The sequence below is a fragment of the Chroicocephalus ridibundus genome, chromosome 8, assembly GCF_963924245.1.
Source record: "Chroicocephalus ridibundus chromosome 8, bChrRid1.1, whole genome shotgun sequence".
In the NCBI taxonomy this organism is placed as follows: domain Eukaryota; kingdom Metazoa; phylum Chordata; class Aves; order Charadriiformes; family Laridae; genus Chroicocephalus; species Chroicocephalus ridibundus.
This window is the reverse complement of record NC_086291.1, coordinates 22505260-22532425: the sequence shown is the minus strand read 5'-3', so window position 1 is coordinate 22532425 and position 27166 is coordinate 22505260. Positions and strand designations below refer to the sequence as shown.

Genomic DNA, 27166 nt, shown 5'->3' with positions numbered 1-27166 from the left:
CCCTAGGAATGTCAGTATTGGTAGATTTTCAGAAAGCTCACAGTATTAATAACTTAAGAATATGAAGCAAGTTTTCCCTTTTTCTTACTGTCCCAACAGATAATTAAATGCACAGGTACCTTCTGCTCCCTTTCATTTATCCATGTACTCTCTTTGACACAGTGTCCCACTATTGTACCTTTAGGTACAAATCCATCAGATCTATGAATTTACAAATAATGACTCAAGTACCAGGTCAATCAAAATCACTTATATTTGTCATCACCCTCTTCTTGATCAAAAGCATGTCACACTGCTTCACAGAACTTTTAAGTATTCCTTCTTTTCATAAGATAAGGAAGTTGCCATTGTTTTCCCAGGATTATTTGTATGACTAATAATACAAAAAAATAATGAAAATCTGCACTTCATCCTACAGAATCTCACAGGTTTCTTGTTCCTTTGTGGTAACAAAAAATCTTTCTTATGATGCTCTTCATTATTGTTGACATCTACCATAAAATTTTGTGTTATGTGTCTGTTTCTTTCACTAAAATGTCTTTTCTTTAAATAACCCTTCATTTATATTAGGGCTATGTCAAAAGGAATCACCAACTTCTTATCAGTATGACCAAACTATTCTTTTAATAGAATCTTCAGACGTTTCATGACTTTTTTCATGTCCATCAAATACATGACTTACCAGTGCTGTACGATGTGGTGAAGAGAGTACTAGAATAATGTAATATAATATATGGCTTCATGGGAGAATAGCCTACTTTGTCTCTCCTCTTTGTCTTTTGAGATCAAAGGGTACTGAGTCCAAGCAGATGAAAATATTAACTTTATACTGTAGTTTTTTCATGGTAGCACTTCATTGCGTTCCCTGTTTCTTAGGATGTGGCTCCGAGTATCAACTGACCTCTAGGTAGCAGTGACATTCTTGTGTCTTCACTCTTTTTTACCCATAATTGCATAAGACATACAAAACATGATGCCCTCCTGCTTGACTGCATTATTAACAAGGATATTCCCTCTAATCTACCGATTTTGTGACGTTGTTCCTCCAGCTTATCTTAAAAGAGAGCTTGGCCTCATGAAAAGCTGCAGGATTTGTTTTTTTCTGTCTGGAAAGGGTACCAAAAAGCTGTCTGAATATAAAAGTTGGTAGAGATGGCAAAAAAAGTTACTGGAAAAAGAGGTTCTGTATGTCAGCAGAATACAGAAAAAAAAATGGGCGCTGTGGGAAAAAAAATATTCCTGTGATCACTGGGGTACAGAAAAAAATGTTTATTATGAGAACTCTACATCCAAGGTAGCACCCATTATATTCACTGCTTTAACAAAAAACCCCACCTTGTATAATATTGTGGCCCATTGAAGTCAATAGGAATTTTACCATTGGTTTCAATCACCTCTTTAATTTTTACTGTTTCATGATCAAATTATACTCCAGTCATTTTGTAAAAACATTGACTTATATTGAACTCCTTGCTCCTTTGTTTCTCCCTGTGACTCTTCTATGTGATTTACAATCTTGATTCGTGACAATCCGCCCACCAAATGTAATTCAAGAATATGAAATTCAGACTGTTTGTCACTGGTTGTCATTTTTATTTCCTCTTGCCTATTTCCCATATTCTCTGCGTTCACACAGAGAAGCTTCTAAGTATATTATTTTGGAAGTTTTATTTCTTTTAATTACTTTCCTCCTCCTTCTTAAGTTTTAGTACATGACAGTTTATCTGCTAGTTAAGATACCTTACTTCTTAATTTCATTTCCATTTAATGAGTTTTGCAAGCTTAGAAATTGTAAAGAGTTGTTTTGTCAGGAGGAGTTCCCACAAAGGAGGACAGTTCATGCTTTTAAACAAAACATGCATTTTCTCTTTTCCTTTTCTTCCCACATATTTTTTCCCCAATATTTTTCTTATTACATCAGCATGCTTTAACCTCTGCATCCCTTTCAGGAGAGACATATCACACGACAGATAATGCAATGCAGTGCTGATTGTAGAGTGTGGGAAAACATTTTGGCATCCTCCCTTGTCACTGGTGGGGAATGAAAGAGATTTGCTCGCTTTTGTATTTGAATGGTTAGACAAGGAGATATTTTGTCATTAATACTGGGGTTTCAAAGCCCCCTTATCTTCTGGCAAATTATAAACAATTTTTGTCACAGTGCCATGTATTTTTGCCTAGCTTGTTGTTTCCTCTGCTCTACACACAAAGGCCTAAATGTTCAAAGACATCTGCAGGACAAATGTGCATGTAGCCTTGCATTATTAATGCCTGTAGCCTCTGTGGAGCGGTCTAGAAGTCTTGAGACTTACGCTCAACCAGAAACACTTAAATTCAGCTTCCACCCAGAGATTATTCTCTTTGTTGTGCTTATAATTAAGAAAAAGTGGAAAACCAAAATGTACCAACACATGCTTATCTCTAATTTGATATCAAAGGCCTAACACACCGATGCTCTAAATACCGATTAAGTTGCTCATGACTGTTCAAAACTGGGCCTTAGATGTTTTACAGCATCTAAGAATTTACAACATGGAGAGGGAACAGAACAAGTAACATTAACCTCACACTTCTCCTCCACAAAGCCTAATCAAATAAATTTGCCTTTCTAATCTATGTTAATCTGTGTTAATTGCACTGAGTACTGCACCATCCTTCCACCCTTTCTCCCTTCCACAGCATGTGATAAACTGGCAGAATCAATAAGTAATGCAAAAAATGAACATCTGCGGAACCTAAGCATTCTTTCTGTAGTCTCTCAAAGTTTAAATCTGTTTTACTATATGAAAAAGTCTGATGTTAGACAATGACTACACTCATCTGGGTTTATACTCCTTCCTATTATATAATTCTAAAATAATTTTTTAAATAGTACACTAATAAGGAGTCCAACACAGTAAACATGTGAAATCAATAGTTTATATGCTTAATAAGTCATTGATTTATACTGCAGATGGAAGTGAGAGGACAAAATCAATTGAGTATACTGGCCCTAGGTTTAAAAACATCTGATAAGTTTGCACAGACATCTTTATGTGTGCATATCATTTTTGCACACACCTGTGTGCAGACAATTGCTAAGGTACTTAACCAAGACGTGTCTACGACAGTTTATGCTACCTGAATATCTGTCCTAACAAATTACTTTTAATAACTTTGCATGACTCACTGGCTGTGATATCTTCTTATCCTTCTCCATCTCTCCAACAGGCTTGTAAACATAAGCCATCCCAGAAGATATAGCACAGCTTTAGAATTTCTCTCATGATTAATTTTATCTCTCCACAGAGCTATAATATATATAACACAGTCACATATGCATAGCTATGTGAAAAGAGATTGTCTTCTAGAGTCGCAATTTTTCTCTTTTTTCTATTTTGTGATGGCAAAAAGGAGCAAAAGTGTAACTGAATCCTTTTCCCAACCCAGTCAGTTGCAAAGTTGCCTCTCATTCATACAAAATAAATCACCACGTCCCAGACTTTAACCAAAAGGTGGCAGCCTTCTATCCACTATCTCTCTGTCTCTGTGCTTTGTATGGACAGTTCTCTGGAACTGGTCATAATAAGGAAAACAAAGGACTTTCAAACTACTGTCCTTAGCCTGATACAAACCATTCTGCTTGCTTCATCCAAGGAGGTTTTCAGAATTAAACATGTCCATGAAATGACATGACTCTTTGTAGTTTCTGTCTGTCTGCTGAAATTCTGTCAGGGGAAGGTTTTGCCTAAGAAAGACCACATCATAAACTTTTAAAAGATCTGACCAGATAACGGAAGAGGTAAAAAATTCCAGAGGTGGAATCAATTTATTATTAGGTCATAAAATCTATTTCCCAAAAGAACTTGAGATATTTCCCATGGAGAAGGTGCATCAGATTCTGAATTAATACCATCCTTACCAAAAATGCAAGGGCAAACAATAACATATAGATTGCACAGGTTTTAGCTATAAATACACACTCTGTAAATATATATCAGCTACAATCTCCTCTATGAAAACATTGTTTAACTCCCTTAACAGCTGTCTAAAACAAGTACAACCATTCATAGTACCTAATATTTGGAATATAAAAATCTGTGTCAGAAAAAAACAAGGACTGTATACAGGGAAGAGTCACATTTTTTAATAGAGCACTGATTTAGAAGTAATAATGTGAGATGAAACTTTAACTAGGCTCATCTTTCACAGATGCCCTTTTAGGGGAACATCTTGACATTTTCTAGCCCTTCCAATTTTGCTGTCTTCCACATTGCTGCTTATTGGGGAGTTCCTATGCACAGAGCTCATATAGGCTTCCTGCATCTGCCCATTTCAACATGCGTGCCATAGCAGGGACCCTTGAGATGCCAGGAGCAGTGTTCCCACGTTGTCCTCAAGTATAGGTGAATATGTCAGAAAACACCCATCTTTTCTCTTGTTGCAGGATATCATAAAATGAAGATGTGTTTGTCAATGGGAAGGGTAAAAAGTGGATTACAAATCAAATGTAAATCATCATAAATTACAGTATAATTTGGCAGGAAAAAAGGCAGGAAAAGAATTTACTCTTTGAGAAGCTTAGAAGGGGATTATTATACTGGCACAGGTGCTTGTCAGGCAAGACTTGGCACAATTAGTGTTCTTATGTCACTCAGTCCTGCATGGGGACACCTGTTGAACGGGTCCATATTGTGGAGTCTGTTAGATATAATATATCTACTAACTTGAATAACATCAATTTCTTTGCTAATTCCAGATCTTATTCTCTGTTGCTACCTAAATCTAACTTGATTGATAGTAGGCAGGGATAATAAAAAATAATAGTAATGATTCTGCAGATTCAGTAATTCCCTGTGCAGAGGATAAGTAAATGAAGATTATGAATTTTCCTAGAACACACAGTTAATGCTTATTGACCTGAAGTATCCACTAGACTTTTTAAAAAAAAATAATAATGAATGCTGTATCACAGAAGCAAATGAATATTAAGTACTAAGAGGGATCATTAATTTTTAAGATCACTGCAAATTTAAGTATGTCTAATAAAACATACCACAGTTTCTAAAGGCAAATTCAGGCTTTAAAAGTGCCCTTTCTAAAGGACGTTTTAATATTGCTCCTAAAGTTTGTAATAATCTGTTAATTATCCTATTCTGGAATTCAGTTGGGTACTCAGATCTTCTTCCATTCGTGTAACGTAATATTTACATTGGGCCAAATTCTGGAGCCAGGCGGGTCATTGTGTTGTAATTAGCTTCCATGAAAAAACATTCAGTATTGACACCATAAGATTTGTTTAAAATTCATATTTTATGATTTCTACATTGATACTGTCTGCATGCAAATGACAGATATTGGGTGATTGGGGGGATTGGGCGAAATGCATCTTCAGCATTGAAGTACTCTCGTTTATAGGCATAATTATTGGCAAGGTTCATTTGGTTTGAAAAAAGAATGGGGGGGGGGGCAAATTCCCCCACTAGCAGTTACATTGAGAAATCCTTTGGAATAAAAATATATATAGTTCTTCACTCAGCACTCCATGACAACCACAAAGCAGATTCTGTTATCCTTTCACAGATTTCTGTGTCTGTGATGCTAATAGCTAAATATTCTACTATCAGAGACCTTTTCTATAAAGGTTTATTTATCAGACCACTAAGCTAGAAAATAATCAGACATAATAAGCTTTAAAATGAACAACTGCAAAAGACAGTCTTTGAGCCAATACTGTGTGTTAGCTCAAAAAGAGGCTGAATTAACTTAAACATTTACTTAATAGTGTATAATCTTTGACTTGCACAGATTTTCTTCATATGGTGTGTCCTCAAAGCCATCTGCTTTACTAAACAATTTCTATCACCAGTAAATACACAGCGTACATCTTTCTGGCCTGTAGTGAAAATTTTACTAGCTGTTATGCTATTATTTTGTCCTCATGTTTTTCTTGATATAATTTTTTATTCTAACAGTAGCTATAGCAATAATATCGTCACTCCATTGGCATTTATTTCAATTAGTATTCTCTTATTTGTAGAAACTCGCTTCCAGGCAAAATGTATCTTCTAGGGAAAATAACATACACAGTCAATATACTTCTTTGGCTTTTCTGTGACTAGAAAGAAAGATGACAAACGGGAAATTTGCAATATATGTGATAATAAAGGGGAAGATCTTCCAAAGCCCAAAGGGAAGGTTAGTCTCCCTGGCTCACTGAAAGCTTAGTTTTCTCTAAACTCTCTTAGAGTTTTCTCTCTAAAATTTCAGATTCCTGTTCTGCAAAACCGTATGTGACTCAGCCCCCTATAGGTAGACCAAATAAAAGACAGTTCCTGTAAGCTGTTCACATGAGTAAGCATGAGAAGAATATGTAATAACAGAAGTAAATTCATAGAAATATTCTCCTTAATGACTCATCAATTTATCCTTACATATTTACAGGGTGAACCTGGAGAAGCTGGTAACCCTGGACCTCCTGGAGAATCTGGAACATCTGTGAGTATTTTGGTTTTGTCTTATTATTAGCCTTTATTATGGTGAACTAAGACATCTGGTAGCATTAATCAGATTACTTGAGCACTTGCGTGCTCAAATTTAAAGCAACTTGAGCACTTGCTTTAAATTTTCAGTGAAGAACTTATACCTTTAAAATGCAGTTTGTTTCCTTATGATTGTAGCCACATCTTGTAGTAACAGCTAGAGGACAAAACTGAAGACTTCCTAAGAGAGCGCCCATCTTTCTTTCCAAGAGTGTTAACTTTGACGTGCATGTTTTTCTCTCTGAAGACAGTTCATTGATACAAACTGGGTGCAGATGTTGGCACTCAACCTGAGATTCACAGGTTTTCCAGTCTGAGGCTGAGGTCCTAATTTCCCATTCACGTGCCAGCATTTATTGATGAATAACATTGCCAAGGTCTGAAAAAGTTTTGCCATTGTAATCTTTTTTTAGCCATTCAATTTCCAGATGACATTTTTGTTTTCATATGTTTTCTACAGGGTCCAAAAGGTGAAAGGGGGGAAAAAGGTGAGGCTGGTCCGCCCGGAGCAGCTGGACCACCAGGTGCTAAAGGACCTCCAGGTGATGATGGGCCTAAGGGTAACCCAGTAAGTGAGCTTAACAATTTTAATACAAAGCACTGTGAAGCACTGCTGAAGTTGTGCTACATATAGAACTGTATATAATTTTCTACATTTGAACTAAATTCATTATATGCTTCATAAAATATTTGTGATGATTGCTACCTGCTTGTCAATGGATGACACGTTCCCTGGGTTTTTTTCCTGATTTATCTAGGGTCCAGTTGGTTTTCCTGGAGATCCTGGTCCCCCTGGAGAACCTGGTCCAGCTGTAAGTATATTTAAAGAACAGTTTTAGGTCCTGGTCTTGGTTTGCACTAAATTCTAGTTAAATCTGCCTCTTTCTTGTCTGGAGATGAGGTCTTGCCTGTAAGATCTGTTGCTTTTATGTTCATGTATTTCTTAAGGCTTAAAAAAGGTTTAGAAATCTTTTAAAAGTTTTGAAAAATAGTGTCCTTAGGAAAATGCTCTGTAAAAAACAGTGCTCTTATATTAATATATGAAACCAAGTTACTTAATTTAGATGAATTTTATATTTTGTTTATTTTCCCATGAATTCTGTAGGGTCAAGATGGTGTTGGTGGAGAGAAGGGTGAAGATGGTGATCCTGGTCAACCTGTGAGTTGTTTCTGTCATTTTATTTCAGCCGCCTATTCTCTCCTATGCTAAGAAAGTATCTTTTGCTGAATCAGTGGTTTCTACATGTTCATACTCTTAAAAGTATTTTCTAAATGAATGCTTTTTCTATTATATTGAAAAATATCTATTTATTTCCTTGCAGAGATAGAACTGTCCATATTATAGTCACAATCAGAAGCAAGAGCTCAATTTCTTTTAGAAGCAGAAACAAATGATGTGTTAAGGATTTGTGCTGGGGCTGCTGAGGAGCACTAAAAATAGAGCAGCTCTGAGCACAAGAAAGGAATGCTGCAGCCAAATAATCGTCATTAGCTGACCTGATGAAATGAAGCAAAACCTTGATGTTTCTGCCTTAAGAAAGTTCAGAAGTATCTAAGCAATACCCATATTAAGCATCAAAGTTCTTATATTTCTGTGATACTCATATTAAAACATCATTAATTTATTTTATTTTTATTGCAAAAAGATTGGGTTTTCATTTTGGAAAGTCTCTTTCTAGCTCTGGAAGTTCTGATTATTAGGGAATTATCCTGTACAGTCCAGTTTGAAAATAAAAAGTTCTAGTACATTGAACTTATGGTTAGAAGTAAGTTATAAACTGGGGTTTACCTGCAAACTTCAGGAAATCAGTATCTGTATGTCTTACTTAACAGTAATTACTTTTTAGAGTGTTGTATTCCTGAGGAAAATCTTATCAAACTGTTCAGCAACCCTGAAATATTTAAGAGTATCACAGCTTACCAGATAGCCAAATGGCTATCAGTGCACAAAAGGTTTTTCAAGAGAAAGTCACCCACAGGGCAGCTAACTCACAGATGTAAGTTAAAAAATTTAGCAAAAGTAACAACTTTAGCGCCTGAAGCCTCTTAATGGAGTTAGGCAGTAGCTAAGACCCTATTTTACTTCTGTGCAGCCATTTTCTGGTCTGAAAAGTTTTATTGCAAACAGGAAGAGAAAAAAAGAATGACTGTATTTTGTACAGTAACAAAAGCTGTTAAAAATACCAAAAGACCACCCTAAGAAAGGATTTGTTGAATAAGCAGATATACTTCTCTGTATCTATCTATGGTACTTACTTTCTGTCCATTGAAAGTGGCCAACATATTGCAGATTTTCGTTGCAGTTATATAATTTATTCTTTGTTACCACTAAGCTTATCATTTTCCATTGCAGGGTCCACCAGGTCCTTCAGGTGAAGCTGGCCCACCTGGTCCACCTGGAAAAAGAGTAAGTAATTTCTCATTTTCTCTGGTGCATTTCTCTTTCTGAGATACTATGTTCTAAAGAATTTCAGCTACTTGTTTTCCATGTTGTGATGCTTATCTAAGTGATGTTTGAAGTCTCTTTTAAGTAATGTAATAGGAGAAATGAAAAAATAGAAAAAGCAGAGAAAACCCTTCAACAGGGGTTACATGGATCATGGGAACAAAAATTCACAGGGAAGAATGTATTCCTTATCTACAAATGTGTTTTTTCTTTGCACCCAAGTGAATGCAGCGTTTGCTAGGGTGAGAATTCAGTGTCTGCTGAATTAGTCTGCTAATAGGAGTGAGTCATTATGAGAGTAATATAAGACACCATGCTTTGGCACATGACTGCTGGCAGGGAGCAGGAAGAATGTATCTGTTTTGGTGTCTTTAGCCTCTGAAATAAAATATATATGCATATAAAAAATAAAATGCAGCTTTTGTGCAAACCTATCCCCTCTGCAAACAAAATTATCAAGCAGACATTTCTGTAACTTTTGAAGCCATTCCATTATTTCTAAAATCTTTGCAGCTTCACAGGCTTTACAAATGTAGCTAATCAAAACTAGTAAATAAGGTTACACTTACACAACTGTAGTAGATGCATCAACCTTTAGTTCTGCTTCATAGAACAATCAGATGCAGTTTTTAGACTTTAAAAAAAAAGGGAGGGGCTATCATTAAATGTAAGCTGAGAGCTATTTAAAAAAAAGTGTTAAATTGTTCTATTTAATAGGCTTGAGTGAACTGGCATGCCAAATTAGCTTTATCTATTTTACACAATAATCTATTTGCTCCATCAACTTGCAAAACACTTTATAATACTGCGATTATGGTAGCATTAGCAACCTTATCACTAGAACTGAAATATGGCTCGACTGAATATTAGCAATTAGTATGTTTGTTCGACATCTAATTTGAACTTCCTACTTTATTATAGAAAAGGCAGTAGCTCCCTAACAGACTGGATATATTGCATCTAATTGTACCTAGACAAAAACACTTTAGAAACATAAATATTATGTCACTTGTGGTTTGACACATTTCCAATTTAGCGAAAATGTGTGGCTAAATATTGCTAAGTAACCCCGTTCCTGAATTCTGAAGAAAACATTTTGTAGAATTAAATTCTGCATTACTTGAGTACCTGAATCTTTCAAGCTTGTAAAGAGTCTGCGTTGTATTGATATTATACCAGACAGAAACAGTGAAGGATTGAAAGCTTCCTACTTTGCTGGCAGAATGAACATACAGCTAATGAAAAATAACGAAGAGCAATTTTTATGGTAGAATCAATTTCAGCAAAAAGCCCTAACAAGTGCCCTTTCATCAGGATTAAGAAAGACATACCATTTCAGTAGTAATGCCGCTGTCTATGGAGGTGCAGCGCTGTCTACACTAATAGAAAGCAACATTCCACCCCATTTTTTGTCTTTCTGTCTCTGAAACAACAAGCAGGCAGAGCTCAGGATTATGCTTTCTAATCTAGTCCCTTGAATTCTTCAACTGTACAGTCTCCTTATTTATTCTGTTAGTCATTTTCATTCCCCTCTTCCCCTGTATTTTTGGAACTGACTTCTACCTGGTTTCACTGCCCAGTCTTATGAAATTATGTTTATTACCAGATTTCAGAGTTTTAAGCAATCTGTGTCTAGTACTTCCGGTTACAAAGAATTTCCCCAGCTTTCCCTGGGAAGCAAATTCTAGTGAAAGACATGGACCTAAATAGAAAGGCTTTTTGGTAGAGGTAGCCCACAGCAGATCACTGACTTGACTTCTCAGCTATCCAGGACCCAACTCTAGCCTTAGCAGTTCTGTCTGATTTGAGAATGGCTGCTCTTCGTCAGGACGTCTTCCTCTCACTGTGGGCTTTCCATCATCAAATCCCTTGACAAGTTCTCCACTGATGGATATCAGCCTCGATTATCTAGAAAACTTGAGGCATTACATGTATGTATATTACATTCCAAGCTGAACAGACAAACAGTCTAGTATAGCTCTGGGACTAGGAACCCCTTTTCTAATCCTTTTCCCATTATTTGCGTGTTAAACGTTTGTAATATTGCTGTCTGAATTTATCCATCTCCAAAAAGAGAAGAATGAAACTTGCCAACCTCACAGAAGGATATGGCTTCTGAAGTGTTGTTAAATGTTCTGAAAACAAGAACTGTGTTATAAAGTTAACTTTATTGTTGGAGCAATTTAAGACAACCAAGGAGTCACAAATTGCTATGGGCTTGTCAGTGAAAGTTCCCAGCTGTACAAGCTTTCCCGTTGCTCATAATAGAATCAGCACTGACCAACAGCATACTATGTGAAGACTGTGTTTCTGAAGAGGTGTAATGTTCTCCAGCTTCTCCTTCCAATGTAGGAGATAAGTGAGTTGTGATCAATAAGAAGCGGAACACCTCAAAAGGCCTCCTGATCCAATGCCTGCTTATCTACAAATGTAGATATGAAGACTGAATCACTACAGTTATGTCTTTACTGTTTTTTCTTTTCAAAGAAACTTAATTCTTTGCACGTACTTCTGGGACTTTGTTTTGTTTTGCCATAGAGTACTGGGTAATATCACTAGTTTGAATTCATTGATTTCTATCTGACAAATGTGAAAAATAGCATGAGGAAAAGACATCATCAAACAACATTCATTCTTAAAGAAAGTAACATGTACAATCAATAAAAATCAACACAGATAGTACTTGCTTATGTTCCTCTCAACCTTTCAGGGTGTTAGGCCCTTCAGCTGTGTTTTCTGCTGTTTGGCTGTTTTCTTTATTAGAGTCAACTAGATGTCCAGATCACATACGCATAAGGCTCCATATATCGGTCTAAGAATGTTAGAATTTAAAGTGCAAGACTAAGCTATGTTTTTGTTCCAAACTGGAGGGCATACTGCCTGCTTTCAATAAAAGAACAGATGTCAATACTGCAACAAAGTCAGCCTCTAGGTTTTGAGAAGCAAAAGTTTATTTGGTTAGTTGTCTTTGTATACAATGTTGAATAATGTAGAAAAAAAAGTAAGTGTTTCTAGGAAGGAGTTTTTTTTTCCATTTTGGCTACAGTATCGTGCTGCATCAGCAGGGTGCACACACCGCTTAAAAATTAAGCTGATTTTCTCTCTTGATTGAAAATGCACGGAACACCTAAAAAATATGCCAGGTTCCTATCTTGACAGACTGATGAAAATATGGTAGTGGTTTTCTATGTTGTAAATCATGTTTTCAGTCAGATGATAGACAGTTTAAATTATTTTAATGAAATTATGAAATATGGAAGAGCAGACAAAAATGTCCAATTGGTTCACTTTACAAAAATTGAGGACAAGTTTGTTTCTGTATGAGTTCTTTTGTCTTCTCAGTTCTGCATAAAATGTATCTGGCATCATTTCTAAATTTGAAGTGTAATGATCATAAAAATCACCATGGTAGCTGGGGTGGTGAGGGTGGGGAGCCATGCATTAATTTAAAATTATTGTTATTGAGATCTTTTCTGTCAGTTAAAATTTACCAGACACTCTAACAACTCAAGTGTAGGAAGGTAAGATAAATAACAATTAGCAGTCTTTCTTTGTAGAAGCACCATCTGTGCTATGGCAGCAATCACAGGCTGTTAGAAAGAGCAGTTCGTTTAGCTGCTTTGTGGTTGGTGCAGCATTGGCACTGTTTGATAGTGAATGCACACCCTTTGTTTAGCAATCATGATTCATTGTATTTGTAATTTAGCGATCACAGTGTTTTTAGCCCTGCTAATTCATGTTGCAGCTGCATTTCTAGATTATGCAGAGACCATATTTCTCAAATACAAATGACCAGTCAACCCTTTTCAGTTTCTTAGGTAGGGTAGATTATAATCCATAAGGGAACTTGAGTGAAAAGAATGTTCAAGCAGTAAAGACAATGGGCATGTAAATTAATTCATGTAAGTAAAAAAAAAAAAAAAAAAAATATCCTGTTTCTAAAATGTTCCTGAGTTTATTTATATACCTGCTAATAATTTTTCTTATTATCACTGTGAACTGCAATCCACCCAACCAATTACAACCTACACAAAGCGGTATATGCATCAGAGATTATTATTATTATTTGAACAGTAGTGATTTAAAATAGTCTTCCTGTTTTAAAGAGTCAGCAATTGGATCACCCTGCCCAGGGCTTTTTAGCTTCTCTGTATTTTGAAGAAGTAAAACTAAGTCCTTTATCACTTACAGCTCTTAAAAATACCAAAGAGAACAGCCTGTTGATACCCACAACACATGACCAAAGTCCACCATGGATGACTGAATTAATTTTGCATTAGCTTTGATGGAAAACGTGAACTATCTCTGTTGTCCAAAAGGTTCATATAGTACTGCAGATGTTCATTTCCACTCTGGAGAAAGCTTCATTTCAGAAGCAAATTAATTATCTTCATATACTTCTATGTAAATAGTTATAAAATGAATGTAAATTTCCAGGAATTAAATTAAAACCGGTGGAGTTTGGTCCATGGACCTGTTGGAGCGGGTCCAGAGGAGGTCCACAAAAATGATCAGAGGGCTGGAGCACCTCTCCTATGAAGACAGGCTGAGAGAACTGGGGTTGTTCAGCCTGGAGAAGAAAATGCTCTGGGAAGACCTTAGAGCAGCTTTCCAGTATCTGAAAGGGGCCTACAAAAAAGCTGGAGAGGGACTTTTTAGAAGGGCATGTAGTGATAGGACAAAGGGTAACGGCTTCAAATGGAAAGAGGGTAGATTTAGATTAGATATCAGGAAGAAATTTTTCACTATGAGGGTGGTGAGACACTGGAACATGTTGCCGAGGGAAGTTGCGGATGCCCCATCCCTGGAACTGTTCAAGACCAGGTTGGATGGGGCTTTGAGCAGCCTGGTGTAGTGGGAGGTGTCCCAGCCCATGGCAGGGGCTTAGAACTAGATGATCTTTAAGGTCCCGTCCAACATAAACCATTCTATGATTCTATGAGTTGCTCAAGGTACGTGCTATGTGCCAACAGTAGTGGATGGTGAAATATAACAGGTTGTAAGAAGTTTGGGCTAAATTCAGCTCTAATATAAAAAATGAGGTCAAACTCTGGTCTAAAGCCCTGAGCTCACAAAGCATACAGGTAGATGCTTGACTGGAAGAACAGTTCTTGTCTGTAAAATTGTGTTTTAGTGCTTTACTATTAGGGGCCTGCATTTTTTGTTATGAAGTAAAAAGCAGTAAATAAATGGAAGTGGTTGTATTTTTATTGTTGCTGATCCTTAGAATATTTTTTTTTAATTTCTACATAATGTCTTTATTGATGATCTTGATAAGGACATAGAGTGTATCATCAGTAAGTTTGCAGATGACACCAAGTTAAGTGGGAGTGTTGATCTGCATGAGGATAGGGAGGCTCTACAGAGACTTGGATAGATTGGATCGATGGGCCAAGGCTAATGGAATGAGCTTCAACAAGGCCAAGTGCCAGGTCCTGCACTTGGGCCACAACAACCCCATGCATCGCTACGGGCTTGGGGAAGTGTGGCTGGAGAGCTGCCTGGCAGAAAAGGACCTGGGGCTTCTAGTTGACAAGCATCTGAATATGAGCCAGCAGCGTGCCCAGGTGGCCAAGAAAGCCAATGGCATCCTGGCTTGTATTAGAAATAGTGTGACCAGCAGAAGTAGGGAGGTGATTGTCCCCCTGTACTCAGCACTGGTGAGGCCACACCTTGAGTATTGTGTCCAGTTTTGGGCACCTCAATACAAGAGAGATATCGAGGTGCTGGAGCGAGTGCAGAGGAGGACAACGAAGCTGGTGAAGGGCCTGGAGAATAAATCTTATGAGGAGCGACTGAAGGAGCTGGGACTGTTTAGTTTGAGGAAGAGGAGGCTGAGGGGAGACCTTGTCACTCTCTACAACTACTTGGAAGGACATTGTAGAGAGGCTGGTGCTGGTCTCTTCTCACAGGTAATTAGCGATAGAACAAGAGGGAATGGCTTCAAGCTGCAACAGGGTAGGTTTAGACTGGGCATTAGGAAAAAATTCTTCACAGAAAGAGTGGTCAGGCACTGGAATAGGCTGCCCAGGGAGGTGGTGGAGTCACCATCCCTGAATGTGTTTAAGAGTTGTTTAGATGTGGTGTTAGGGGATATGGTGTAGGGGAGAACTTTGTAGAGTGGGGTTGATGGTTGGACTCGATGATCCCAAGGGTCTTTTCCAACCTAAATGATTCTATGATTCTATAACAAACTGCTTGTTCCATTAATGAACAGATGAGTGTTGGGGAATAAGTCTTAGAGATTCAGAAAATCACCTTGTATTTGATCATGGTCACTTTTCTTTCCTTTTGCTTTAAGCAACTCCTTGGTTGGCAAGAAATAGCTACTTGTAATAAAGACATTTCCCAGGCTAAAAATTAACCTTGTAGGAAAACAGTTGGTCCATTAACTTGAGTGCATCTTTGCTGAACTAAGTATATATGAGTACCATTTTCAGAAGAGTACATTAGGTTCTAGATACTGCTTCTGAATATTAATTCCCTGACCTGAAAATCAGCCCTTGATGTTTTGGAGCAGAAAAATGTCTTTTTATTTTTGACTGAAACCTTAAGAAAATGAAAGATGGGTGACATCAGCAATAGGTAGTCACAGTGCTGCCAGACGACTGCCACTCCTGTTCTGTGGCCTTCACCTGAACCTTATCCCATCTCTACATCCTCCTGCAGTACCAAGCTCTACCTTCATGGTCAAACAGAGCCTTTTGTACAGCAATAGCAGGAAACCTGATATCAACAGCTATTTGTATTCAGTGTCTTTATTTCACTACTTACAACCTCTAGCCATGTGACTTATTTTTGTTTTTTCCTTTCATATTTACTGCATAATATTAAGGCATGTATTGATTTTTGGCTGTCTAAATGTAATCAAAAGGCTTACTCACCCCATCCCTGACTTAGAGAATAAAGAAGTATATGCCATGCTGTGCACTGCAGAGTGACAAGCTCTTTTGGAATCAATGGATAAAATACAGTGAATAGACAGAAGCCAATGGAAAGCAAGTTTAAAACTGTTATTGTATATGTAAATTAGTATTGTTAATTTCCTTTTACTTTTATATCCTCTTTTGATTTTTTTTGATCTGTTTCTTTGTTCTTAACCTCATCATATCAGAGGTGTTAGGTGATATGTATTCTTTTAGGCATTCTCAAATCCCATAAATTTTTATAAACAGGAAAATGAGCTGATATGAAAGATCGGGACTTTTATCCTGCGACTAAAATGTCAAGAAATAAATTGAACGTTATTTTGTTAGCGTTTCCTGTTTATTAAGACAGCAGAAATTGCACTCTCAGATTTTTTTTCACTGGTAATATTTTAGAAAACTGAGATTCTGAGCTCAGTCTCCATTTTTTACAGGGACCTCCTGGAGCAACTGGTGCAGAAGGCAGACAAGGTGAAAAAGGTGCAAAGGTAATACCTTCAAGATTTTTTTTCAGGAGCATGGAAATATAAACCATATATAAATGAAAAGTAATTTCTTATGTGCTGAGTGTGAAACTTATCAAAGTAATAATAGGTAAACTGTAAAATCCAAATTAAAACCCAGAATTAGTAGCAATAGATAATGGAGTACATAGTGGACTCTTATCTGTGCATCTTAGCTCATCCCTGCGAAAAAGCAAGATAAGCATGCTTTGCTGGCACATCTTTGTATGAAGCTATCAAAAATTTGTTCAGAAAACCATCCTGTGCAGAACACGGTTTTAGAATAGCTTTGACAAAACGGAGTGAGGAAACTTTGCTCTCACTTTGCAGCTTGTATACCCCTACCGTGCCAAGCTTAGTCGGCTCCTCATCTCTGACCTGTGGCTTGTGTTCTTTCTAGGGTGAACCTGGTGCAGAAGGGGCTCCTGGAAAAACAGGTCCAGTTGGTCCACAGGGACCCGCAGGAAAACCTGGCCCAGAGGGTCTCCGGGGCATTCCTGGCCCTGTGGTAAGTAAACAGAGCATATAATAATATTTTAAATGTTGCACTCCTTGTATATCCCCTGGTAAAGCAGCCTTTATGTTTTTTATAGGGAGAACAAGGTCTACCTGGAGCTCCAGGTCAGGATGGCCCTCCTGGGCCTCTGGTGAGTACCCTTCCTTTCAGTGCCAAAACTGAAAAAGGACCCTTTAAAATATACCATTGATGTGTCTGTGCATTTACAGAAAAATGAATGTACAAGTCAGTTCTTAGCACAAAGTCACTATTTCTCTGTGCTGGTAAAATCTGATACATGACTGCCTTCATTTTGCTGCTCTACTCCAGTAGGTAGCTGTGCAGAACGCTGCTGAGCTATACCAGGTTAGAAGCAGATTAAGGCAGCGTAAAACCAAATTCTTGAAATCTCCTGAATATAATTAAATATAACATGAATGAAGCTTACAATCAAAAAATCTACTTCTATTCCCACATCAGCGAAGCTTAATACCTTAAATCATTTTGTTTCCTTAGCAGTGGTAAATCTTGTACATCCATTGATTTTAATGACTGCTAGTTTAGGAAACCATTATTCATAGAGTACATGTTTAGATCATATCTATTCCTTAGAGAAATAAAAAAAAAAAAAATCAGAAGTAGGGCCAAAAGGGGACTTCTACCAAAGAAGAAAATATGCTACTTTTGTAAAATTGAAGAGCAGCAGTGTGTCTGTTGTTCACTGCGGCAGTCCCAGGAAATATCATCCATGACCACAGTGTTTAGAAGTGTCTGAATGAACCAAGCTCACAGTTCCTAGGGCATCTAGGGCATACCACAGTTGTGCTCTGTGCTAATAATATGATTAAAGCAATAGAAGTTTATAGATGACATATTATCAAATTATATCATTGCTGCTATTTACACTTGCTATTTTAGTGAAGTTTTTCTAACAAGCTGAAAAAACAACGCTCTGAGCACAGATTGCACAGTATTCAAATATTCATCATTATGTGCAGAAATTCAAATCTAAACTATATGGCCAGCAGGTTAATTTGTCCCATGTCAAGCAAAGGTGATCCAATTTAGTGGAAAGATCTCATATCTCTTGCTCTCCAAACTCACTGAAGTAGGGCTCACCCCTATTGTCACAGTTGAGTGACACATTGGGAATAAAAAGCTTCAGAACAAAACATGGCCTCTTACAGTTTGGTGGAAAGAAAACCAAAACAAGTGTTACACTCTCAAGGCATTTTACAGTTTGCAAGCAGTGTTACCAAATTCTACATAAAATCCACTCTGTTATTTTGGTCACAAGATTAAGTATGCCAACATACACGATCAGATTACTTTAGGAGAATAGGGCAATAAGGGGCTATCCTCTACTCCAGGTATGATGTGGTTCTTCAAGGGAAAAAGGAAGGCTGTGAGTAGGAAGCGTGAAGGAATAGGTCCTTGGGTAGCCTTAATATTAAAAGTTTTTGCGCTTAAACTATATATGTGAACTCAAAATCCCAAGAGCATTCCTGCCTCCCCAGTGAGAACTCAGGGTCTGAATATCAGCTATAAAATTTCCGTATCAGACTTTTCCAGTATATAAAAATGAAATGCTGCATAAATTAAGACTTTTACCCTAAATCAGTCTTTCATGCGCATGTGCGTATGTGAACATGAGCAATTGCCTTTTCTTTCATTGACTGAAATACTTTAATGGGTGAAAGTATTTGGGTAACTATTTACATTTCCAAAAATGTTCCAAACATGCAACTTCTTACCCTGTAAGAAAGAGTTTCAGAACATACATTTTTATGCCCCACACACTAGAAAGATTTTTTTTTTTTTTTTTTTTCCCAATGAACAGTGATCTGGTGCATAGGTGTATCTATCGATCACTTCTGTGTATATAATTATAGATGGCATTACAATGGCACTTACATATAATTTAATTTTTGTCTGTGTCCCTTAGAAAACAATAATGAGCAAATAATCTGCTGAGGAGACCTTACACTATAGCTCTTTGTTGCCCTTCATTTTAACATTCTAATTTTGTCTAGAGTCTCATGGATAACATATTGCTTGTAAGTCGGAGGTTGGGAACAATGAATGAGAAGCTGCAAGGAAAAGGACTCCCCTGTGCTAAGCCCATAATAAAAACCTCTTCTCTCCAAAGAGTTTATGATGGGACCACCACCATAGTTTTTAAATGATGTGCTCAATTTACAAATAAAATGCATGGAGGACAAATCGGGGAACTGAAAACTGATCTCCACAGTTACAATTCTGTGCCGAAATTTAAAAGGCAATGAAGAATTACTCAGCAATAATAAGCATCCCTTTCTCACATGTCAGTCACCAGAAGCCTCCAAATACATCATCAAAATATCTCTTCCAAAATTTGAGAGCTTAAATATTTCAATTCAAATCTGAAGCGGAGTGTATTAATGAACTATATACTCCCAAATGCACAGGCTTCCTGTCAGCTCAACAAGAACTTTTTTTTAGATGCGTTGCTGCAACTTAAACTTTATTTTGGATTTTAAGAAAGTAATGTTTATATGTAAAAGTTGCTGAGGTTAAGTCTCCCTCCTTCACCTCCCTCCCTCCGCAGCAGATTGCTATCAGGAGAAGAATATGAAAGCAGATTTGCAGTAGAGCACAACACACTGCAGGTGAAAATGTCTGATTCTGTATTCCAAAAGCTTAAAAATTTCACTTTTCATTCATGAATTATGTATTTGCCTAGGCTTTTGCATCTAATGATATCCTGAAGTAGAGATGGAAAGGATACGCACTGAATAATATTTTGTACATGAAGTGTTATGGCACTTTTGAATCTGTGCCAGGTTGAAAAGGTCACTTATTACTGCTATCCGTATCATAACTTCACAGATGTCTACTGCCAGCAGGAGACTAGTAGTGATGAGATACTGACTTAGTCTAGCAGCTCTACGCCTAATGCATACATGTTGAGTGTGAGATTAATAGCCTCTGAGAAATGAATGTCTTTTCTGTGCTTGCATATGCACTGCATGGCCTGAATTTTTCACCTCATTCTGGACAAGTTACACAAGACCAGCACTGCCATTGTTATGAACCTCAGAAGATCTCTCATATTGCTCAAAAAATTATAAACAAGGATTAGAATAATTAAAAAGCTGGAGAAAAAGCAAACAAAGGAGACTTAAACTTCACATATAATCTTTTTCTATTACATTTATCCAGCTATATTTTTGACTACTGGTAAAATAGTATCTTTAATGGATTACTCTTATGACCCCAGTAAAGATTTAAAAAAAAGCAGGGGAAACAAGCTTATGTCAATTTATAACAAGATTGTTCAGTGTTTTTTGCAAGGGATGTGAAGAAAATAAGATCTATGTATGTGAGTATATTTATCCTTCACCTTAGTTTCCCAGGTACCAAGACTGCAATGGAGTTTTCCAATAGATTCTCTAAGCATCAGCTTCCATTGGAACCACATGAAAAAAATTAGTCTTTTCGATTGTCCCCTTCCTGCACCCACTCCAAAAATATGGAAGGGCTTTTAGAATGGTTCTATTGACCCTATGTTGGTTGTTCACAGCTCTGTCTCCTGCCCTAGCGCATTTCTGTTTACAGAAATCTAGTTGCATGGAGTAATGTTTAGATACAACTGCAGTTAAAACTCAGAATAAAGAACATTTCTTACTTAGTTTTGTAAAGTAACGTATGTCTTTGCTGTGCTGCAGAAAGGATGTAAATACAAATTTGTTTGCAACTACACATTTTTTTGTAAATACAAATTAAAAGTTGTACGCTGCCTATATGATGAGAGCCATGCAAGTACCTGAAAAGATATCAGTTTAACACCTTTGTAAGGTAGAGGTATTATCCCTAAACAATGAGGAGTGGAGGCCCAAAGAGAATAAGGCAGTTCCTAAAAGCATTTAGGATTGCCCATAGTAGTATTGCAAAACCTAAGTAATTTGTGTAATTAATCACATTTACAAAAGTGACAAAGGACCATAAGCTTGCACGTGTCACTGGAGCTAGCACACCTAGATGACATTAAGTAAGCTTGCAATGTTGAGAAGAAAAGATTTGAATATTTAGAAAATATTGATTATTCATGGTCTTACAAGAATTTCAGGTGGCAAGTCAAGGAAACCATATTCCCAAAACAACATCCCGAGTGCTGAAACAAAACATGAGGTAGTTCTCCAACAAAACAATATTGAGGAACAGTTATTATAAGCAACCTGATTTATAGGCTGCAAAAATCTTACTGAGCTGTAGTAAACTGGCACAAAACAAATTCTCATTTGCAAATACTTTCCACTGTCTTATGAAAGAAAGGGCTAAAATAAGCAAATAAAATAAGGTACTGCAATTAAGGTGAAGTAATAACAGAAAGCATGTAATATAACCACAAGCACAATAAGGCTAATCAACAGAAAATTATTTGAATGTATTTTTTAATATCACTTGCTTCACTGGATGATTTCAGTGCTTTTTAAGAGTTTAGTTGACCCTCTGCTTCATAGATTTATAACCATACAACCCTTTATGGTTTTCTAATTACAAAGTAATTTAAATGCTACAGTAGAATCATTATGTCTTTTAAACATGCATTTAAACTTTATCTTGGGCCCTAAATCACATGCCATCAATCACAACCATCAACGACTGAATGACTCTGACTTACACTGCCTTTAATATTTCAAGAAAACATGATCTGTGCAGTTTGTTAAAACTTATTTTAACATTACTTCCCTTGATTTTTTTAGGGTCCACCTGGGTTGCCTGGCCTGAAAGGAGATCCAGGTTCCAAAGGAGAGAAGGTATATTTTATTCACTGTTTGTGTCTTTGTAATTTTGATCCAGTCCAAAAGTCTGTATAAAATTAGCAGAAAGAAACACTAGGGTTTTTGTATCAGAAAGCAAGGCAACTTACCATGTCTATCAGTCAGTTTCCCACAGCCTTAGTAGTAATCATGAAGTTTTAAGCCACATCTGATATCCTGGAAATACATAGAAAGAAAACGATTGCTGCCCGTGTGGTAATCTGTTGCCCATGTGATTCTTCCTTGCAATGAAAATTCCAAAGACATTGATGTAAAAAGAACTGTTGGTTTTACAAAAACAAAGTAAGTAGAAATAAAAAGTATTCACGATTTTTATTTTAAAACAACAAAATGTAAATATTAAACAGCTATAGTACTTTCTTTTGAAATAAGGGATTGAGACATCCGGGATAGCATTTTTCTAATGGAGTCCCAACAATTAATTGATTGCTTCTGTATCAGAGAAAAGCTATAGAGAAAGGGATACGACTACTTATTAATATAATTCATTAATTATATTAATAATTAATCATTAATATAATTAATATAATATAAACAATATAATATAATAATCATTAATATAATTAATGAATTATATCCTGTGAATTTCAGGGGGTTTTTTTATGTGCTTGGATCAGCTGTTTATACAGCTATGTTACATGTGGCAAAAAATGTGCAATTCTGTAATATGCATAATAGTATCTAAATGTGAAAGTTGGTATGAAATGTGTACCCACGGGTATTGTTATTTCTGTATTAGTTTCAGTAAGATATCTTTCATTGAATAAGTGGTCACAGCTTGCAAATAATCTACAAGTCTAAAGGCCACTACCAACAAAGAATATGCTTTCAGAATAATTTGTTTTCAGGTTGATTGTTGACTAGCAACAGTGATGACATTTGAGAGTGCTCTAATTTGTGTGTTTGCAAAGCACATTTACATTATATATATTGAGGTTTAACTATATTTTCTTCTGTCTTGTTTAGGGACATCCTGGTTTGATTGGTCTGATTGGACCTCCGGGAGAGCAGGGTGAAAAGGGTGACAGGGGTCTTCCTGGCCCACAGGGATCTCCTGGAGCCAAGGGTGATGCAGTGAGTAAAACATACTTGTGTTTTCATTCAAGTTCCATGCAAGCGAAGAGCAAATATTCCAGTCTTTCTTTTGAGAGACTTAAAGTTGCTATAAAAATTTAATCCCCAGAGCCTCCTGCTAGAGGTTAAAACTTTCTTAGGTATTGTACAAACACAGTGCAATTAAACAGGTTAAAACGAGATCAGCATGTTTCAGAAGATATACAATTTTGTGCACGAATGTGAAGGAAACACATACACCTAAGTTAGGGACAAGATAAAACTAGCAGCACAAATCTCATCATGTTTATTAACTGCACTACCCGAAGTAGCTTCCTTTCTCCTAGTTATTAAGCCATATTTTAAGGCACTATGTAAAAAGTGAGTTTTCCAAGCCAGTCTGAAGGGGAACACAGTTGTGACTACAAGTACTGCAGCGTAAGAACAACTACAAGCAACTCAAACTGTCAGATAATATTTTAAACTTCCAAACTATCTCAGACCCTAGCAAATGGCCTAAATCAAAACCTGTCAGGGTTGGATGCTTAGCAGGACCACCTTTGTCATAGATACGCATGTTTTAATCCAACATGTAGAATACTTCAGTTCTGTACTTATTATCTTATTCTTTCTTAGGGAATTTCTGGTCCTGCAGGTCCACTTGGACCCCCTGGTCCTCCTGGTTTACCTGTAAGTAATTTCATCCAGTCCTCCCGTTCAAAACACTCCCATGTTGCATGGAATATACTCCAACTACAGTTATATGTTCTTGTCCATAGGGTCCCCAAGGTCCAAAAGGTTCCAAAGGATCCAGCGTGAGTAATTCTCCTCCATATTTTTTGCTCTTTTACTTAACTTTTGTGTGTTATTTTTTAACATTGCGCAGCATGATCAGCACTGCATTTCTCTCATTGCTTTATAGGGTCCTGCTGGTCAAAAGGGTGACAGTGGGTTACCTGGTCCACCTGGTCCTCCAGTAAGTAAGAACTCTTATTTGGCATGCATGCACATTACACTGACATGATGATCCTGTTTTGACACAGGTAGAAAACACCATTTTTGAACTTGCAGATAAGGAAAATATTAATGATTGTTTCAAAATTCATTTTTCAGGAAACACAGATCCACCAGACACAGAAATACATTGTCTGCATTGAAAAAAACATAAGGAACTTAAAAAAAAAAAAAACCAAAACAAACCACACACACAAACAAACCCCCCCCCCCAATAATTACTTAATGTGTTATATTGAATCACAGGAAACTGAATGATTTTGGTTTCCCCCTGTTAATACTCCGTTTCTACTATTTCTTTTTTCGTATCATAACGACCTAAAATGAAAACAATCCAAATCTGAATGTAGTGTTTCAATTTCTTGAAATTAAATACTGCTTTATAGACCCCAAGTGGAATTTTTAAAGTTTTATCAGAGGAAACATCCAGTTTTCATTTGTCATAGCCTATGCCTTTGCTTGAGGGAATTGCTAGGGATAAAGAGACAATTGCAAGTCAGTTCTGCACGCTTATGTGAGGGCAGCACACTCTTCCCCAAACAGCAATATAGTGGGAAGAGTTTAGAGCACAACAATGGTTTGGCCTTCTATAATCATCTTTTTCTGCAAGTAAATCAAAGTACATAGGCAGAAAACTGAAGGAAATAAGTGAAAAAAAGAAGTAAAGAAAAAAAGAAGTAAAGCCTATTCAAAGCATCTCCAAGACACGTTCTGTGGTCTTCCTCTGTGTATTTAGGCAGCTGAAAAACAAACAGAAAGGTAACCAGATATATCGTTTTCCACCCAGGGTCCTCCGGGTGAGGTAATTCAGCCGCTTCCAATCCAATCACCCAAAAAGACAAGAAGATCTCCTGACTACATGTTATCTGATGCTGGTGATAATATTCTGGATTATTCCGATGGCATGGAAGAGATCTTTGGTTCATTGAATTCACTGAAGCAAGACATTGAGCATATGAAGTATCCAATGGGCACTCAGAATAATCCAGCGCGAACCTGCAAAGACTTGCAACTCTGCCACCCAGACTTCCCAGATGGTATGTTATTGCATGACAAAGGCAAACAAGGCTGAAGTTATGATCTGCTAAGATACTTTGGCAAAATAATTAATTATCGGTAGATAGTTAATATAGTTGCTCAATAAATACAGTCACTTTAAATCTATTTTTGCAGGTATAAAAGTTTATAAACTTTAAGTAACAGGTGCTGTCTCTTTAAAAGCCAAAATTCGTTAAATACATAACCTCATGTGGTTTTAGACTTAAAAGTTTTTAAAGTGCTAAATAAAAAAACAGTTATTGTTTCGAAAGGTGGGCCTTGCATTTCCAGAACTATCCAAATAGGAGAGGGATGAAAGATTGATGCTGTTTAGATCAACAGAAAGTAAAATCACAAATGTCAGCATGCTGGGATAGCTAATAGCTTCTTTTAAAAGAAACAAGAATTATTTTAGTATACTTTAGCTTAGCATAATATTAAAGTTAGCATTGCTATTATATACGATTTATTATTGATTATGGCTCTCAAAAAATGTACTGTTCTTTTACCCTCAGAAACAACAATTTGTTTTACTGCATGACCACTGCTTGTTCTGTATCATTCAGCAAATAGATATGCACGTTTCTCCAATACTGTTTAATGCTACTAAGTACTAGCTTAATAAAATGCAGAGTAGCATGAACAAGACACTGTGTTCTGAAGAACTACCTTGATTTAATTATTCTTTGTGGTTTTCTTCTTTTTTTCAAAGTGAATTTACCCCTCTGGAAAGGTTTAAATGAAAGCCAACCTTCACAGAGTTTTCATCCTTTCACATTTTTGTCAATTGCAGTGGATATTTCCCAGTTCAAAGCAGTATTTTTCTGGTTTTAAATGGGAGGAAAAATAGATTTTGACAGTGTAATAATATTTTATTGGTTTCATTCTAGATAGATAAAAACAAATGGTTGCCTTGAGGAGCAGTTAAGCAGTGTATGTGCTATATGAAAAGCACATATTTTACAATTCAGTACCTCCATAATAATGAATGTTTTTCATAGAACACATTCACCTTCTTCATTTACCATTATTTGCTTATTCTTTGGAGCTTTCTTCATATCAAAGTAATCTTATTTTGGTTAAAATAAAAGTAAACGCATTCATTAAAATACAGGATTCTCCAGGAACAAGGGAATATTCAATAAATGCAGCCTGAATCAATAGAATTTTAAAATACCATAATGCCCTGCATTCAGAAGACAGAACTGGTGAAAGGATTTGTCAAGCCTCTTTGAAACCTCCACTATTTCCTTGAAACTGGATTAGAACTGTAGTGTCAGAAAATAATTTGCTGTCCTGCTCTGAAAGTAGCTGGGGATAAGGACCCACATCACAGGAATCATCATTATAATTAGAATGGTAGATTTTAAAAAGTGCTGATTTTTTAATGGACCTTGGATTGACTGTGGCTCTTTCATCCCCAGCCTTTATTCACCCTAGCATTGCAGGGCCTGAATTCTCAGTCATGCCAGTCTGGTAGGACTGCTGAAACTATGGGAAGCCTCACGCAAGTTTTAACTGTCTTTCCCACTATGTCACCTAATCAAGCATCAGTTAAGGTGTTTTTAATCAACTAAAGCAGCCTGAAGTTTCACTAGTGTTGCAGCTTCATAACCCAGTAATAAAAAACATCTTTTCTTGAGGTATATCTCTCTCAGTGGAAGCTGTAGGTACTTGTGCCAACTACAACCTCACCAAGTCCTGTGCGACCATCTTTTTATGTAGATAGGTATGCAGATGACTTATTTCTGCTTAAGGCTGCCTGTGCTCTGTTTTTTGAGAGTGCTATCACCACAGGTACAAATTATTCTTCTAGCTGAAATACTGAAATGGCCAAATTGTTGAGATCTGCAGTGTGTTTCACACAACATGTCCTTCCTCCTCTAGACTGAGGTCTCCAGAGTTCCTCCAAAACCTCAGCAGTATCCTGCAATAGAATCATGGTTTGAAGTAAAATTATGTAAAACCAAAAGGATGGAGATAAAAACAGACTGTGAACCTGGTGTTATCATTCATACACACTAACAGCAGCAACAAATCACAAGGTAGAAAAGAAAGGGTTGCTTTCTCATCATTCAGATAAAATAACTTTGCTACAAACTTTGTAGGACCACTGGGTAGCAGTAAAACCTGGATCTTCTAAATACCATTTCTACTATGTAAGGCAAATATTTTCTCATTTGTTTTAGGGGAATATTGGATTGATCCTAACCAGGGCTGTTCTGGAGACTCCTTCAAAGTGTACTGCAATTTCACAGCAGGTGGGGAAACTTGCATCTACCCGGATAAGAAATCGGAAGGAGTAAGTACCAATCTGTGTTTTCAGTTGGCTGTTGACAGATCCTA

General features: G+C 36.8%; 1 protein-coding gene across 4 annotated transcripts in view; it reads left to right on the top strand.

The window, feature by feature from the left end:
- The window catches only part of COL11A1 (collagen type XI alpha 1 chain), a 159762-nt gene that overhangs the window by 127454 nt on the left and 5142 nt on the right, over positions 1-27166 (top strand). For all 4 annotated transcript variants that reach the window (XM_063344364.1, XM_063344362.1, XM_063344363.1 and 1 more), the window contains 15 exons: positions 6424-6477; positions 6982-7089; positions 7280-7333; positions 7627-7680; positions 8875-8928; positions 16328-16381; positions 16797-16904; positions 16990-17043; positions 21638-21691; positions 22682-22789; positions 23405-23458; positions 23548-23583; positions 23691-23744; positions 24570-24819; positions 27010-27122. In XM_063344364.1, the coding sequence (XP_063200434.1) occupies positions 6424-6477; positions 6982-7089; positions 7280-7333; positions 7627-7680; positions 8875-8928; positions 16328-16381; positions 16797-16904; positions 16990-17043; positions 21638-21691; positions 22682-22789; positions 23405-23458; positions 23548-23583; positions 23691-23744; positions 24570-24819; positions 27010-27122 (1209 nt within the window). The remainder of the gene's footprint in view (positions 1-6423; positions 6478-6981; positions 7090-7279; positions 7334-7626; positions 7681-8874; positions 8929-16327; positions 16382-16796; positions 16905-16989; positions 17044-21637; positions 21692-22681; positions 22790-23404; positions 23459-23547; positions 23584-23690; positions 23745-24569; positions 24820-27009; positions 27123-27166) is intronic.